Source organism: Exophiala oligosperma (genome assembly GCF_000835515.1).
Source record: "Exophiala oligosperma strain CBS 72588 unplaced genomic scaffold supercont1.6, whole genome shotgun sequence".
Classification (NCBI taxonomy): domain Eukaryota; kingdom Fungi; phylum Ascomycota; class Eurotiomycetes; order Chaetothyriales; family Herpotrichiellaceae; genus Exophiala; species Exophiala oligosperma.
Window position 1 is genome coordinate 1,506,880 of NW_015622823.1, and position 14,024 is coordinate 1,520,903.

Here is a 14,024-nt window from a genome sequence, read left to right on the forward strand (position 1 = left end):
GACGATGTGGCGGGGGGGGGGGGGGGGGGGGGGAAGGAGTTGACGGAGGCTACTCTGCTGATACTGTTGCGGATACTGATGATAATAAAAGTAACATGGCCGAGAGGTTTTTCTTCTTCTTCTTAAAGGAAGAAGGTCATTCTGTTTCGAAATTTATCTTTGGCGTTTTGCAATGCTTAAACTGGAAGTGCGGACTCGTGGTACGTGAATGCATCACCTACGTATTGAGTGCAGCCACGTCCAGGACTATTTACCAGGGCGTAGCCCCGAGCCCCCCTCTCAAAGTTCGTCCTTGGCCTTGGTGTCGGGCTTGACCTTGCCATTGGCCATGGCCTTTTGCTTCGCCTTTTCCAGGATCTTGGAGTTGCCGGGTTTGGCCAGGACGACGTCCTCGCCGCGCTCGCGCAGGCCGCGCCTGACCATGCTCGTGAGGATCTCGTAGGCGACCTGGGCGCCCGCGAGGGCGGTGGCCTCCCCCATGCCGTCGTACGCGGGCGCGACCTCGACGACGTCGGCCCCGACGACGTTGAGGCCCTCGATGCCCCTCAGGATGGCGATGAGCTCGCGCGTCGTCCAGCCCCCCGGTTCCGGGGTGCCGGTGCCCGGGGCGAGGCCCGGGTCGATGACGTCGATGTCGACGCTGAGGTAGACGGGCGTCTCGGTGCCCATGCGCTCCATGATGAGCTCGATGATCCCGGAGACCCCCACGGCGTCGATGTCGTCGGCCTCGATCCGCAGGAACCCCTGCCGCTCGTCGTTGTCGTAGTCCCCCCACTCGTTGCCCGACAGGCGGGTCCGCAGGCCCGCGTGCACCGACGAGCCGTTGGCGATCAGGCCCTCCTCGGACGCCACCCAGAACATGGTGCCGTGGGTGAAGTCGGCCTGCGTCGGGGTCGTCGACCACACCGACGGGTACGCGCCCGGGTGCCACGTGTCGAGGTGGGCGTCGAAGTGGAGGACGGCGATGGGCCGTCGGTGCACCTTCTCGAGGGCCCGCAGAGCCGCGAGCGCGATGCTGTGGTCGCCGCCGAGCGAGATGAGTTTCGGGTGGGTGTGGGAGGGCGGGTTGGTGTAGGACAGAGGCCGGCGGGAGATGAGTTCGGTGTAGGCCGTGGTCATCTGGTGCAGGGCCAGGGCGTTGTCGAAGGGCGTGACGGGGATGTCACCGCAATCGAGGATCGACGCCCACGACTGGTATGGGTTCATGCCCGCGCGGTGGTTGAATCCTCGGAAAGAGGTTTGACGAGCGGACGCCGCACGGATAGCTCGTGGGCCGAATCGAGCGCCTTGGATGGATGGTGTTAGTAAGACACGTACGCAATGTAGAGAGGTGCGATAGATCGTCACAATTTTCGAGATGTATAGCAAGCAACCGGAAACGGACTGTTCTGATATCGTTGACCAGGAGAAAGTGTGTACTCACCAGGTCGGTAGCTCACGGCAGTGTCAAAGGGAGCTCCGAGAATACCAATGTCGAAAGGCTCGTACGGTGCCGTGAGGCATTTGACATGCTTAAGATGGCCGAATGTCGAGATGCCGGAGAATGACCACTATATGTATTGGGATAGACTTAATATCCATGTTCTTCGAAGTGCATAGTTCTTTCTTTTCCACCCGAGAAGCCATATCTCTTGGCCATTTCTTTTCAATGCAAGCAAATAGATAGACAGAAAAGAACTTACATCAAAGTCCCATTTTGCCTTCAATTCGTCAAGAGGAATTTCCTTCTCAGATCGAATTTCGACCTTGGGGTTATCATAAAATGATGCACTGCTGTACTGGAGGAGAGCGGCGAAAGTCGAGAGCGTCAAAGATGAGAACCTCATCTTGTCGACGGATGGGACTGATGTCCTCACTCACTCTGGACAGTACGTCGGGCGTTGAATATAAAGAAAGATGACCGTCGTGATGAGAGGAACAAGGAACAAGGAACAAGTGATAAGTAAATACCTAAAACGAGAAAAATATCTCCATCTTTTGTATGTACGAGGTATCAATCGGCAGAAGGAGAGACCCTATCGATTACTTGATCCTTGAATTCTGGCATGTCATTCGATGGTGTGTACAAAAAAAGGGCGTGGACCTGGATCTTCCAATTGGCGAGTGGTTGATGGTGGTGTGTGCGGGAGGCAAGAAAAATAAAAAGTGAAGGTGTCAGCGAGTTCCAAAAAGAGGCGGGAATCTCCGGGTCACATTTGTTGTTTTTTTGCTTACTATGACAGTTCGAACAGACATAACGAGAACTATTGGTCTCTTCGGAGTCGGTTACCGGATTGATCGTATTGACGGCTCATACTCGGTTTCCTCTTGTCAAGAATAGACGATGCGATGCGATGCGCAGAGTGGTGGTGACTGGATTGGGAGCTGTGACGCCCTTGGGAGTTGGTATGTATGCATACACCACACTACATTTCACACGCCCTTACACCTACAACGACTGATCAAATAACTAATCGTCGATAATAAAGGCGTCCGTCAAACATGGCAACGCCTCATCAATGGTGAATGTGGCATCGTCACGACCAGACACCTGGGTGATGAATTCAAAGCCATCCCGAGTCAAGTTGCAGGTCTAGTTCCCGTCGACACTTCACAAAAGGGATCCTGGCAGGCCAAAGACCACGTCACACCTACAGTAAGACAGACCCTGCTTGGTCCCTCGATAGAATCCGGCGTTTGCTGCAAGGCCACTCGCTGAACAAGACTGTCCAGGAACTCAGACAGACGGCAAAGTTTGCGCAATACGGTCTGGCAGCTTCATCTGAAGCTCTCAAAGATGCCGGGTTCGAGGACGGAAAAGGTCTTGACCCTGAAATGACTGGTGTATGTCTTGGTTCTGGTATCGGTAACCTTGAAGAGCTATACGATACTTCAGTGGCTTATGCTCAACAAGTAAGCAAACCACCAATATCACCGCCTCAGTTCGGTGGAAATCCCTGGGGTGGGGGAGAGGGAGAGAGAGAGACCGAGACTGACAATATCCTTCCTTTGATTGTCTGAACAGAAACAATACCGCAAAATCCATCCCCTGTTCGTTCCACGCCTCCTCATCAACCTTGGAGCGGGACACATATCAATGAAATATGGTCTACAGGGCCCCAACCACGCCGTGACCACGGCATGTACGACGGGAGCACATTCCCTGGGCGACGCTTCACGATTTATCAAGTCGGGCGAAGCGGATGTCATGATCGCCGGAGGAGCCGAAGCCTGTGTCCATCCGCTCGCCCTGGGCGGTTTCGCCAGATCCCGTAGTCTGGCCACCGCGTTCAACGACGAGCCTCGTGCATCCTCAAGACCATTTGACAAGGATCGAGACGGCTTCGTGATTGGCGAAGGTGCCGCTTGCGTCGTGCTAGAGGTTAGTCACCATCCTACCATTGCAACTGGACTCCATTTCTACCACTGTCCACTGACATGGTCCTCTCCTTTTTCTTTCTGTGTCCCACAGGAACTCGAACATGCCAAATCCAGAGGTGCCCGGATCTACGCCGAACTCGTGGGTTACGGCAACTCGGCAGACGCCCACCACCTCACTGCACCCAGAGAGGACGGGAGGGGACCCCTTCTCGCGATGAAGAAAGCTCTGCGGCAGGCTCAACTCCCCCCTTCCGCCGTCGACTACGTCAACGCCCACGCGACCTCGACCCCTCTGGGGGACGCCGCAGAAAACAAGGCGATCGAGACTCTCATGCTCGGGGAACAAGGGAGGCAAAAGTCGTCCGAAGTCACCCTCAGCAGCACAAAGGGCGCCATCGGTCATCTTTTGGGCGCCGCCGGTGCCGTAGAGGCCCTCTTCACTATACTAACAATACACGAGGTATGTCAAACCCCCCCTTGATCATTCATTCACACTTGAAACTACGAGTTGTACATTGGGGCATTGCCATTTTAACAGACACATTTATTCTCAGAAGGTCATCCCTCCGACGATAAATCTCGTCTCGCCCGACAAAGGCTTCAATTGCAACTATGTTGCCAATACCGCACAACAGGCCAATGTTCAAGTTGCCCTCACCAATAGTTTTGGCTTTGGTGGAACAAATGCTAGCCTTTGCTTCAAGGAATATACCTAGGCTTCGCCTGAACGATATCGGATAGTGTAGCAGTATGGCTTTCCCTTCAGATGGGAACGTCCATATACAAAAATGGTTGGAATTCCACCCAAGTACTCCTGATATCTAAAAGGAGTATCATGTCGCTCTCACCGTGAGCGCCAAAGGCCAACGAGAGAATATCCTGTTGGGGGATGGGGTGAGCAGAAAGTGCTTCTGTTACACCCATGAGTCTTGATTGGCGTTTGGAATAGGTCCCTCAATCCGGTCATGTCCTTCTCGGTGATCAGGATGATTGACGTCTGAGTGAACGCCCTCATCGAATCTCATACTTAGGAATTGTACAATGTGCTGGTGATGTCTGGGACGGTCTTTGGTTGAAGAATCACCCTGGACATTGCCATCACCACTTAGTCATGACCGCTGTAGACCGTTTCTGCCTTGATCATCAATGATCCTCTGTAAGCTTCTCCTTTGCGTCAAAAGACTGTTCATGATACATCGATGGAGGCCTTCCGAGGCGTTCGCAGACCCGGTTGAGCCATACCGACTCCAGTCGGTGCAGATGAAGCACTCATTGATTGTGGAAAGGACTCATTTGTTGCAGATCCCGGGATCGTGATCCTGGCAGCTTCGGCTGGCACACTGAATAAGCCTGCGCCTCTATTCCCGCTCATCGCATTGGAAAGTTGCTCTCGGAATCGAACCATTTGGTATTGCCGCCTTCGTGGTATTAAAGAGTGCGTAACCAGTGGTTGAGGATTTGCCAGACTCCTTGCTATTGCTGACATGACCGCATCTTTTTCCTCGTCAGAATCGACTGGGCCAGCCAGTGCCGGATCAATATCGTCGTCCAGGAGAGCCGGTGCATTCGCGTCAATTGCTGCTTCTTTAACACAAACATGTCAGCGACCGCCATATACCATGAAGACGCTGCGAACACTTACTCTGCTGTCGTGCTTGATTCTTCTTCTGATACGCCGCCAGCAACATATCATAAGGCAGGCTCCTGCCCGGAACCGCCCGCTTAGCACCCATACTATGCGATTTGCAAGTCAGACTTCTCGCGCACTGAGCACCGTTTGGCAAAATAACACCGCACTGCTTCTCAACATCCACAGGGCCTTTAGGCTTGGGTGCCTTGGCCTTGGCCTCTTCTTTTTTGGTTTTCTTCTTTTTCGGCTCCTTGTCATCATCACCGTCGGCTTTCCGCTTTTTACCCTTTTTATCGTCTTCTGCGTTCGCCTTGCGATCGCCGGCTTTCGACTCGTCGTCGTCGTCATCATCATCGTCAGCTCTTTCGGCTCGTTCTTTGGCTCTCTGCGCTGCCTCGCGTGCCTCTTTCTTCTTGCGCGCCTTCTCTTGTTTGGTCTTGAGACATAAAGCGACATGTCCCTTGGCCGTACGCTTTAAGATCGCTTTCTTGCAATGCTTACAAACCAGCGTGTCGAGAGGCTCTGGTTTGCCGCTGGGAAAGTTGGCCATGGTTTCTTCGTCGAACTTGGGCATGACCGGCGAAGGGGCTTGAGAAGAGCCATTTTTAATGCCTGCGTGTATCGTGTTAGTGTTTGCACGGCCGCCACTGTACAGGAAATCATGCCATTCGTCTCACTGTCCTTCTTGACCTGCTTCTGTGATTTCAGCTTTTTCTTGCCCAACTTTCTATCGGCCTTGCTGAATTTGTAGCCGGAGGCGGCGATGAGACTGCTCATCTTGGAGCTCGCGGGGGAGAGTGTTGAGAAGATAAAGGACGGCCACTATTGTGATAGAGGAGATGATACCAATCGCATTTGTCGGAAACCACGAAACAGCGTGGACGATGTGCAGATTCTCATGGATAAAAAGGCGATCGAGATGGAGTTTCAAACGGTTCTGATGGTTCTCGACATGATAGGCAACTACAGAAGTGTGCCTGCCGTTTGCCTTGACTGTAAGTTCGATGGGCGCATTCAATTAATGATTCGTGACTCGCGGTCGTCCATACAAACACGCCTTAGAACTGGAGGCGCAGGGAGACATCCCCACGGGTTCGAAGATAGGCAACTTTAGCGAATATCGCACGTGACTGAATATATCCTGACTAAGCCATTCTCTTGGAGGATTACCGAGGTACCGTACGGAGTACTCATTGAGATAGTAACAGGTTTCGGCGACATCAGACATATTGGCCGAGTTGAAAGGAACTACTAGGGTCTCTCGAACTCGCATTCGAATGGTAACTTATTTCCTAAAGCTCTGAAGACTGATGGAGAGTGAGGCACGTGTTGACCGGCCTGGTGAGACCAATACAAATGCACCGGGTAGCCTGTACCTGCCTGATTGACTCTAGCTCTACCACACGCAACTCTGGTATAAGAGGGTTTATATCTGCTGCTACAACAACCCCAGTTTACCGGCAGTTCTACCGACTAAACCGAGACAAAGCGGCCATATCCGTCACGTGTACTCTTCTTCGATACCCCGGTTCCTAGACAGATTACAAGTTGTTCGTGTTCTTTCATTTCTTATTCGTAGACGCCTGTGAGTGACGATCAATTCGATATAGACCAACAGACCGAGCGATAGTGCGGCCATGGCTACAAATACCGGAGTCAAGCAGCCTTGGGAAGAAAAGGTAAAGATACCGAGGAAGATTCGCGACGACTCGGTTGCACGCGTTGATCCTCCTCTACAAGGGTTGCCAGATAAGCTTCCGCAAAACTCGCAGGGACTTGCTCAGGCCATCCTGACCCCACGAGAACTCGAACTCACGGGAAAGTCTGCGATCGAATTGCTAGCAAAGCTACAAAGTCGAGAACTCTCATCAGAAGAAGTTACAAGGGCCTTTCTGCGACGAGCAGCCCTGGCCCAGCACGCAACCAACTGTTTGACTGAGCTTCTCTGGGATGAGGCTATCGAGCGAGCACGATACCTCGACTCTTTGCCAGAACCCCTGGGACCACTCCACGGATTGCCCATCAGTACCAAAGAGCACCATGGCTCCAAGTCCAAGAATGGGGTTGCCAACGCCTCTTACGTCGCTTGGATCGGAATGCCTCAAGGGTCTATCCTGCTTTATGACATCTTGTATGACGCCGGATGTGTTTTCTTCGCCAGAACGACGCAGCCGCAAACCATCATGCACCTCGAGACAGAATCCAACATCTATGGCAGGACGGTCAACCCTTACAATCGGAACTTGACACCGGGAGGGAGCAGTGGAGGCGAGTCGGCTTTGATCGGCTTTCGAGGTAGCGTGCTCGGTGTTGGGGGAGACATCGGTGGCAGTATTCGATGTCCAGCTGCGCATACTGGCATATATGGTTTCAAGTATGAAGACTTCCGGCGGACGAGAACTGCGTGACTGACAGATCAATAGACCAACCACGAAACGTCTTCCGTCGAGTGGTCAGAGAACTCACATGATTGGCAAGGAAACCATCCACTCGACTCTGGGACCCATGGCTACAAATCGTGACTCGCTGGAGCTGTTCATGAAGGTCGCCCTAGCCGCGAAACCGTGGAGACTTGATCCTGGCCTCACTGCCAAGGTGTGGACTCCTTACCAGTTCACAAAGCCTTTGAAGATTGCTGTACAGTGGTGGGACGGTGTTGTCAAGCCCCATCCACCAATGATACGGGCCTTGAAGGAAGTATCCGAAGCGTGCAAGGCTGCAGGTATGGAAGTGGTCGAGTGGGACTGCACGAAATTAGACCATAAGAAAAATTGGGAAATCACTGCAGGTCTCTACTGGCCTGACGGAGGAGCTGAGACTCTTGGTAGGATAGAGGAGGCCGGCGAACCAATACTGCCTCTAACCAAGTTCATCATCCATGAACAACCGGCGGCGAAGAACTACAACATGCATGAATTGTGGAAGGTCGGTTTTTTCTCAATAATCCCCGCTTTCGTGACTTTGGATGGCTGATATTTTCTTCTAGCTTGTTGCTGAAAGAGACGCATACCGAGAGCGGTACGCGCGTGCTTGGACAGAGACAGGTAAAGACGATGGCCGAGAGGTAGATGTCATCCTCTGCCCACCTTCCTTTGGCGCAGCAACTCCTCACGAACAGTCGCGATACTGGGGTTATACTTCTACCTGGAATCTATTAGACTACCCCGGTGCCGTGTTCCCAGTGACCACCGTTGACCAGGAAAAGGACAAAAAGGATCTTGACTACGTGCCCAAGAACGCAGAGGATAAATTTGTGTACGAGATGTACTCACCGGAGAAGTACTTGGACGCACCGGTCAGTCTGCAGATCATTGGAAGAAGAAGCTATGATGAGAAGGTCCTTGCCGCACTGGTAGAGATCGAGAAGGCTCTGGGTAGAAAATAGGGGGGAAATGGACGCACTCCGTACCTAAAGTATTAGAAGGTGGTACTCGGTATGGGGCATCCATCCTCAGGCATACACCCAGCCATGATGTTTAGGCATTAATGTCTTGCTGGCTGAGCAGATCGCTCTCAAATTGCTTAAAGAGGAAGGCTAGGTTACCATTTTCAGTAGGCCCACGTGTCTATCCCCAGGCATCAATCCCCAATTCTTTTCCTAAATATTCGTTCAGTCATTGTTGGCTGAGCAAAACCCTCATCAATCGCTTAAAGAGGAAAGTTGGGTTACTACATCTGGTAGGGATTCAGTAAAAGGCCTAGGGGCATCATTCCTCAAGCATCGTGCTGACTAAGTATGCTCGTATCCACGTGACCTGTACTTTTCGGTGGGAAACGCAGTGCGGGCAAACACAAGACACAGACACAAGGCCAGCCTCACCCTCGAAAGTGTTTGTATCCCTTGTTCAACAGTCCACACAATTCAATACAATTGACGATCGATTTACACAAAGAACCATTCTTCTCTAAATTTCCACCGTCCCACATCTCCTCATCTTTGGATTTCCTTCTGCCTCCTGCCACTCAGAACCGCACCAAACTTCATCCTCATGCCTCTTATGATGCCTTGAACACGTCTCCACCTCGATCACGGACTTGAAAGATGGATTCTCATATGGACCCGGGTTCGCTGATTGCTCGTGTCGGCGGACGATGGGCTGGTCATGACCTCCAACGCCAGTTTCAAGGAGAGGTTGCAGAACTACTGGGTCGCAGAAACAGGAACTTTCCTGGCGCCCAACCAGTGTCGTTCGCGGCCAAACACATCACAGAACTGAAAAGAGAGGACTACTACGTGTGTGAAAAGACGGATGGCATGCGCTACCTGATGTATCTTACTCGAGACGGCGAACGAGACATCCACTACCTGATCGACCGGAAGAACGATTACTACTATGTCCCCGGCCTACACTTTCCTCACCACGAAGACCCGACATTCAAACGTTTCCATACAGACACCATCCTCGATGGCGAGTTGGTCGAAGACCAGTACCCCGACAAACCGCCGGTGGTGAAGTTCCTGATCTTCGACTGCCTCGTCCTTGATGGAAACAGCCTGATGCAGAGACCTCTGGACAAGCGCCTCGCCTACTGCAAGTCATACGTGCTCAAGCCCTACCACGCCATGCTGAAACAGGATCCGTCAATCCACCAAGCCTTCGTCATCGAAGACAAGGCCACCGAGTTCAGCTATGCCTTGGAAAAAATGTTCAAGGACATCATCCCCCGGGTCAAGAAGTTACATGGCAACGACGGCCTGATCTTCACATGTAAAAACACACCGTACAAGTTCGGGACGGACGAGCACATTCTCAAGTGGAAGCCGCCGGAGGAAAACACGGTCGACTTTCTAATGCACATCGAATGGGCCACGTATGAACCTGACAACGAGGACCCCGACCGATCTCCACAAATGGATTACGATGCCCTCCCAGTTCGGTTCGGTCTATACATCTACCACGGCAACGGTGCAGACTATGCGCACGTCGGCGACCTGCACGTGATGCCCTCCGAGTGGGAAGATTGGAAGGCACGAAGGAAGCCTTTGCAAGATATTATCGTCGAGTGCTATCAAGAAGATCTCACCAAAGATATGGCGAGCACCGACTCATCCGATGGTATGAACGGTGAGAACGTCAATGCACATGCAAATGAAGCTACAAATGGCTCGGGCCAGACAAGGCGTTGGCGCTTTCACCGATTTCGCGACGACAAGACTGACGCCAACCACGTCACCACTTATCAAAGCGTCATTGAGTCTATCGAGGATCACATCACGGAAGATGATCTGCTTTCGAGCGCCAATGATATTCGCACGGCTTGGAAATCGCGCAATGCGGACCAAGAAAAGAAACAAGCTCCTAGGCCAGGAGGGAAGTGAATGAGTATCGATGACGGAAAATGGAAGGGATCGAGAGTGCGAGCATTGTCTTTGGCAAATCAGATTTTGGGCGATTTAGGTATTCACTAGTGCAGCATGGCCAAGGTAACCAGACGACGGCATTCCGGGCGTGAAAGAAAGGTGGAAGTTATGATTTGTTTTATGGGCAAAGCGTCGGCGGTATAGGATTATTGGAACGGAGTATCGTGGCATTCAGGGGGATGGATTTTGCAGTGAAAACGGCAATGGCAATGGCAATGGCACTGGAGTGGAGTGTTTTTTTGGCTCAGAATTCTACAATACAAGCAAGGGAAATGGAAGTAGGCAAACAGAGAAGAAGAAGAAGAAGAAGAAGAAGAAGAAGAAGAAGAAGAAGAAGAAGAAGAAGAAGAAGAAGAAGACGAAGCAAAAAGCCAGCATGATACCCCTTGATAGTTTCGCCGTCCTTGGTTCTCTTCATGAATGCCAATGTTGAGAATAATATTATATTTCCGTGTTGGCCATGATTTGAAATTGATTGAATCGTTGAATGGTCGTAATCTTTATTTACCTAGCCAGGTGGTGTCCTCAACTCGGAAATCTAAACTCGGAATTCATCCAATCCTGATCCCCTCCAGAGATGGGCATGGTCGTCGTATCGTTGGGGGCCGCCATCCACTGGTCCAAGAAAGCCCAATCGATGTCCATGTTCATGGGATTCATGTTCAGGTTTGTATTTGTGTTTGTATTTGTATCTGTCGTCGTCATGAACGTATCGGGTCCGTTCGTAGTATGACTCGTACTCGAGGTGGTACCGATGGAAGTGTATTCTGACGAAGACGACACCGTATTAACGCCGCCCGTACCGTTTCCTTGTGACATCCCTCCTCCGGGGGTCGTCTGGAAAGCAAGCTGAAATGGCAATGTAGAACTGAATCGATTGGGACTCAAAGTCCAATCATCTGTGGGTTTTGTTTCTTGTTGTTGCGTCTGCTGCCGGTGCCGGTGCTGGTGCTGGTGCTGGTGCTGCTGTTGTTGTGACACATTCTCACTTAATGACAACGGAGTGAGATTAAATTCGTGAACGTCGACAAATACATTTTGTTGACCTTGTCCATTCTTGTCATCTTGTTGCCGTCGTTGCTGTTGATGAAGCTGAGGCCACTCTCCAAATTGTTTCCTTGTCAATTCCGTGGAAGGAAACAGACAATCGGCAGATACCCTCTGCGATGTCGAACCGGCGGCGGCGGCGGCGTCGTCATCTGAACCGGCAACTCTTGTAATTGATCGATTTCTGGATCGATGTTGCAACGTGCTCGTCATCTTTCGAGTTGTCGCCGTACCAACCCCGTCGAGCACGACCCTGAGAACGTCCGAGACTCGTCTCGCTTCTCGACTCGTCGGGCTCAAGTCGACCGTGATGGTGAAGGCGGACCCCAACAAGGCGTAAACGTCCTTGGTGCGCTGGTCGGCGTCGACCTCTACATTGCGCCCCGGGTGACGGTTCTTCCAGGTACTGACCGCCAGACACAGGACGATGCTGGCGAGGTAGAAGTCGTTCATTGTGAAACTGCTCAACATCCACCTACCGTCGTACAACTGACCCCCCGGCTTGAACTCCTTGTGGAGGTCGAGCATGTGTCGGCTGATGGCCGAGGCCGCGTCGACGCAAGCGGTGATGCTCTCCGGGAAACTGTACTCGCCCGTGACGGGGTCGGTCATGGTCATGTACTTTCTGTGTAGGACGCAAAGGGACTTTTGAAACAAGAACTCGCAGTTCAACCGGACCATGACCAGATAGGCCGGGTCGGCGAAAGATTGTCTCATGGGCCGGATCCGCAAGATGTCGGGGACCGTGGCGTGGACGGCTCGCACCTCGCGGTCCAACGCCATGACGTCGGCCTGGCTCACGTCGCGGAAGGACAGAGAGTGAGCCGTCACCTTGCCAAAACTCGTCATCAGTCGGGACTTGACGATGAAGTAGAGGATCTGTGTCGCTTCGGTCTCGGGACGGCCGGGCGGCAGCTCGGTCGAAGACTCGTCGAAATCGGCATCCAACAGATTTCGGGGATCCTGCGTGTCCCAGCTGCCAGGGGGGATCTGGTTGGGTAGACCCAACTGGAACGAAATCATCAGGTCGAATTGCCGCAGCATGGCCCAGACGCGACGCCGCATTTCGGCCTCGAACACGGTGAAGCTGGACGCAAAGTGGCTGCTGTCTCGGTGGTAGCCGCCCCTGTACGCCTGGCGGACGAGCATGGCCCAGATCAGTGCCGTCTCGCCGGACGGGTCGAGCGTCTGGATGTACAGACACTGCGTGTACAGGGCGAAGGCTTCTATGCCGAAACGCTTCAATCGAGTCAGGCCGCCCAACCGCAGACACTGACGGCTCGCGCTGAGGAACGTCGACCGCGGCGAGGGCCCGTCGTCCGGCGTGGGTGGTTCGGTGCCCACGGCCTCTGATAGCGTGGCGGACATGCAACATATGCAGAACAAAATGCTCAGCCAGAACGGCGACGTGTCCAAGGGGTTGGCCCAGAAGGCTTCGTACCGGTGTTGAAACTCCCACGTGTGGATGAACGGTATCACCATGTACGTACTGTTGAAGTAGGTCGAGAGACGCCGGTCCACTTGTTCGCGTGATGGCAGAGAGGTCGAGAGGATGTGGGAAATTGTCAGTCCGGATGGGGCGGCGAAGAGGGTTTCCTCCTCATGCTCAGGCGGGTCGCTATCGAGTGTGGTGTCGTCTACAACATCGTCGGGTTGACTGGGCCCGTCACCACCACTGCCACTGCTGGCTACAGACACGTGAGTCTCTTCAGAGCCAGGGCTGACGTGTAAGGCTGATTTGAGTTCTTGGATGTTTTGCAGGATGGCGGACCAGTGAGTCGAGCCGACGTAGCGGGACTCGGTGGCGTTTTCGAGGTGGAATTGGCCTTCATTGGCGATGCTGGCATTCGAGTCCGTGTTCATGGTCGTGTCGGAGCGAATGGTGTTTGGGTTGGATGGCAGTAGAGATGCGGCGCCGTTATTGTCGACCATTTGCATGACGAGCTGTTCGAGATGACGAAGCCTTTCTTGGGCTCTTCCACGACTGTTGTTGACGCCATTGGTGGTGCTGTTGGTGCTGCTGAAGTCGGATTTTGATGGCGCGACGGTTGCTTTACCGTATGTGCAGCTTTCGATGTCGCCCTTTTTGATACATGTTTCACAGGGATGGCCACGATCACATTTGAGCTTTTTGGATCGGCATGGCGCACACGATAACGGCTGCCTGTTTCGCTTATTGATTTTGTTGCCTCCATTGGCCGAAGATTCGAGGTTGGCGCGAAATTTGCCCGTGAGGGCTGCGAAGTCTGTTGTCATTTTAAGGTCGAGTTAATCTGATGGTGTCGAGAATCAAACAGGTTCATATAATCGAGATGATTGATATTGAGGTTGTGTTCAGTGTTAAGCAGGCATCCTGTGCCGCCCGTGGCTTCTTGTCTCTGTCGCCAATATTGGAGGCTTCATGCGTAGATGGTATTACTGGGATGGATATTTGTCTTGTACTCGTAACATGCGATACATGATACTAACATCTCACAATCAACATCCAGGTTGTCGATGGACGAAGAATTGAAGGAACAGAATAAGCTTGGTGACGTGAAAATACAGAGATTCAACGTTGCCCGAAACCCTCAGGCGATCAAGAAATATACTTAGTCATCATCACATGCACAGCGCAACTCTCCA

At 52.5% G+C, this 14,024-nt stretch overlaps 6 protein-coding genes across 6 annotated transcripts; 3 read left to right on the forward strand and 3 right to left on the reverse strand.

Moving 5' to 3' along the window:
- Positions 1–88: 88 nt before the first annotated feature.
- PV06_06980 (agmatinase) lies at positions 89–1,980 on the reverse strand. The gene is made up of 3 exons (XM_016408155.1): positions 1,683–1,980; positions 1,424–1,550; positions 89–1,286 (listed from the first exon to the last, which is right to left on the reverse strand). Exons 1-3 carry the CDS (start codon positions 1,824–1,826, stop codon positions 280–282), a joined length of 1,278 nt encoding a protein of 425 aa, XP_016261635.1. The 5' UTR covers positions 1,827–1,980; the 3' UTR covers positions 89–279.
- A 257-nt stretch (positions 1,981–2,237) lies between these two features.
- On the forward strand, positions 2,238–4,486 carry PV06_06981 (beta-ketoacyl-acyl-carrier-protein synthase II). The gene is made up of 6 exons (XM_016408156.1): positions 2,238–2,385; positions 2,469–2,635; positions 2,713–2,892; positions 3,005–3,361; positions 3,452–3,820; positions 3,915–4,486. Exons 1-6 carry the CDS (start codon positions 2,334–2,336, stop codon positions 4,074–4,076), a joined length of 1,287 nt encoding a protein of 428 aa, XP_016261636.1. The 5' UTR covers positions 2,238–2,333; the 3' UTR covers positions 4,077–4,486.
- Positions 3,825–6,019, reverse strand: PV06_06982 (uncharacterized protein). The gene is made up of 3 exons (XM_016408157.1): positions 5,656–6,019; positions 5,003–5,602; positions 3,825–4,944 (listed from the first exon to the last, which is right to left on the reverse strand). Exons 1-3 carry the CDS (start codon positions 5,765–5,767, stop codon positions 4,547–4,549), a joined length of 1,110 nt encoding a protein of 369 aa, XP_016261637.1. The 5' UTR covers positions 5,768–6,019; the 3' UTR covers positions 3,825–4,546.
- Positions 6,020–6,408: 389 nt separating this feature from the next.
- PV06_06983 (uncharacterized protein) lies at positions 6,409–8,551 on the forward strand. Its single transcript, XM_016408158.1, has 3 exons — positions 6,409–7,364; positions 7,414–7,915; positions 7,977–8,551. Exons 1-3 carry the CDS (start codon positions 6,628–6,630, stop codon positions 8,373–8,375), a joined length of 1,638 nt encoding a protein of 545 aa, XP_016261638.1. The 5' UTR covers positions 6,409–6,627; the 3' UTR covers positions 8,376–8,551.
- Positions 8,552–8,809: 258 nt separating this feature from the next.
- PV06_06984 (uncharacterized protein) lies at positions 8,810–10,642 on the forward strand. Its single transcript, XM_016408159.1, has one exon. The coding sequence runs from the start codon at positions 9,033–9,035 to the stop codon at positions 10,308–10,310; it is 1,278 nt and encodes a 425-aa protein (XP_016261639.1). The 5' UTR covers positions 8,810–9,032; the 3' UTR covers positions 10,311–10,642.
- Positions 10,643–10,722: 80 nt separating this feature from the next.
- On the reverse strand, positions 10,723–13,918 carry PV06_06985 (uncharacterized protein). The gene has a single exon (XM_016408160.1). It carries the CDS (start codon positions 13,653–13,655, stop codon positions 10,878–10,880), a length of 2,778 nt encoding a protein of 925 aa, XP_016261640.1. The 5' UTR covers positions 13,656–13,918; the 3' UTR covers positions 10,723–10,877.
- Positions 13,919–14,024: the final 106 nt, after the last annotated feature.

What these genes read in the sequence shown, in the direction of transcription:
- PV06_06980 (XM_016408155.1), bottom strand. Translation starts at nt 1,826, where the DNA reads ATGAGGTTCTCATCTTTGACGCTCTCGACTTTCGCCGCTCTCCTCCAG. An exon ending in AGGCAAAATGGGACTTTGAT is followed by an intron (nt 1,551 to 1,682) that starts GTAAGTTCTTTT and finishes CAATACATATAG; the next exon opens with TGGTCATTCTCCGGCATCTC. An exon ending in TGCCGTGAGCTACCGACCTG is followed by an intron (nt 1,287 to 1,423) that starts GTGAGTACACAC and finishes CATCCATCCAAG; the next exon opens with GCGCTCGATTCGGCCCACGA.
- PV06_06981 (XM_016408156.1), top strand. Translation starts at nt 2,334, where the DNA reads ATGCGCAGAGTGGTGGTGACTGGATTGGGAGCTGTGACGCCCTTGGGA. An exon ending in AAGACCACGTCACACCTACA is followed by an intron (nt 2,636 to 2,712) that starts GTAAGACAGACC and finishes AAGACTGTCCAG; the next exon opens with GAACTCAGACAGACGGCAAA. An exon ending in CAGTGGCTTATGCTCAACAA is followed by an intron (nt 2,893 to 3,004) that starts GTAAGCAAACCA and finishes TTGTCTGAACAG; the next exon opens with AAACAATACCGCAAAATCCA.
- PV06_06982 (XM_016408157.1), bottom strand. Translation starts at nt 5,767, where the DNA reads ATGAGCAGTCTCATCGCCGCCTCCGGCTACAAATTCAGCAAGGCCGAT. An exon ending in GAAGGACAGTGAGACGAATG is followed by an intron (nt 5,603 to 5,655) that starts GCATGATTTCCT and finishes CGATACACGCAG; the next exon opens with GCATTAAAAATGGCTCTTCT. An exon ending in GAATCAAGCACGACAGCAGA is followed by an intron (nt 4,945 to 5,002) that starts GTAAGTGTTCGC and finishes TTTGTGTTAAAG; the next exon opens with AAGCAGCAATTGACGCGAAT.
- PV06_06983 (XM_016408158.1), top strand. Translation starts at nt 6,628, where the DNA reads ATGGCTACAAATACCGGAGTCAAGCAGCCTTGGGAAGAAAAGGTAAAG. An exon ending in ACTGGCATATATGGTTTCAA is followed by an intron (nt 7,365 to 7,413) that starts GTATGAAGACTT and finishes ACAGATCAATAG; the next exon opens with ACCAACCACGAAACGTCTTC. An exon ending in ACATGCATGAATTGTGGAAG is followed by an intron (nt 7,916 to 7,976) that starts GTCGGTTTTTTC and finishes ATTTTCTTCTAG; the next exon opens with CTTGTTGCTGAAAGAGACGC.
- PV06_06984 (XM_016408159.1), top strand. Translation starts at nt 9,033, where the DNA reads ATGGATTCTCATATGGACCCGGGTTCGCTGATTGCTCGTGTCGGCGGA.
- PV06_06985 (XM_016408160.1), bottom strand. Translation starts at nt 13,655, where the DNA reads ATGACAACAGACTTCGCAGCCCTCACGGGCAAATTTCGCGCCAACCTC.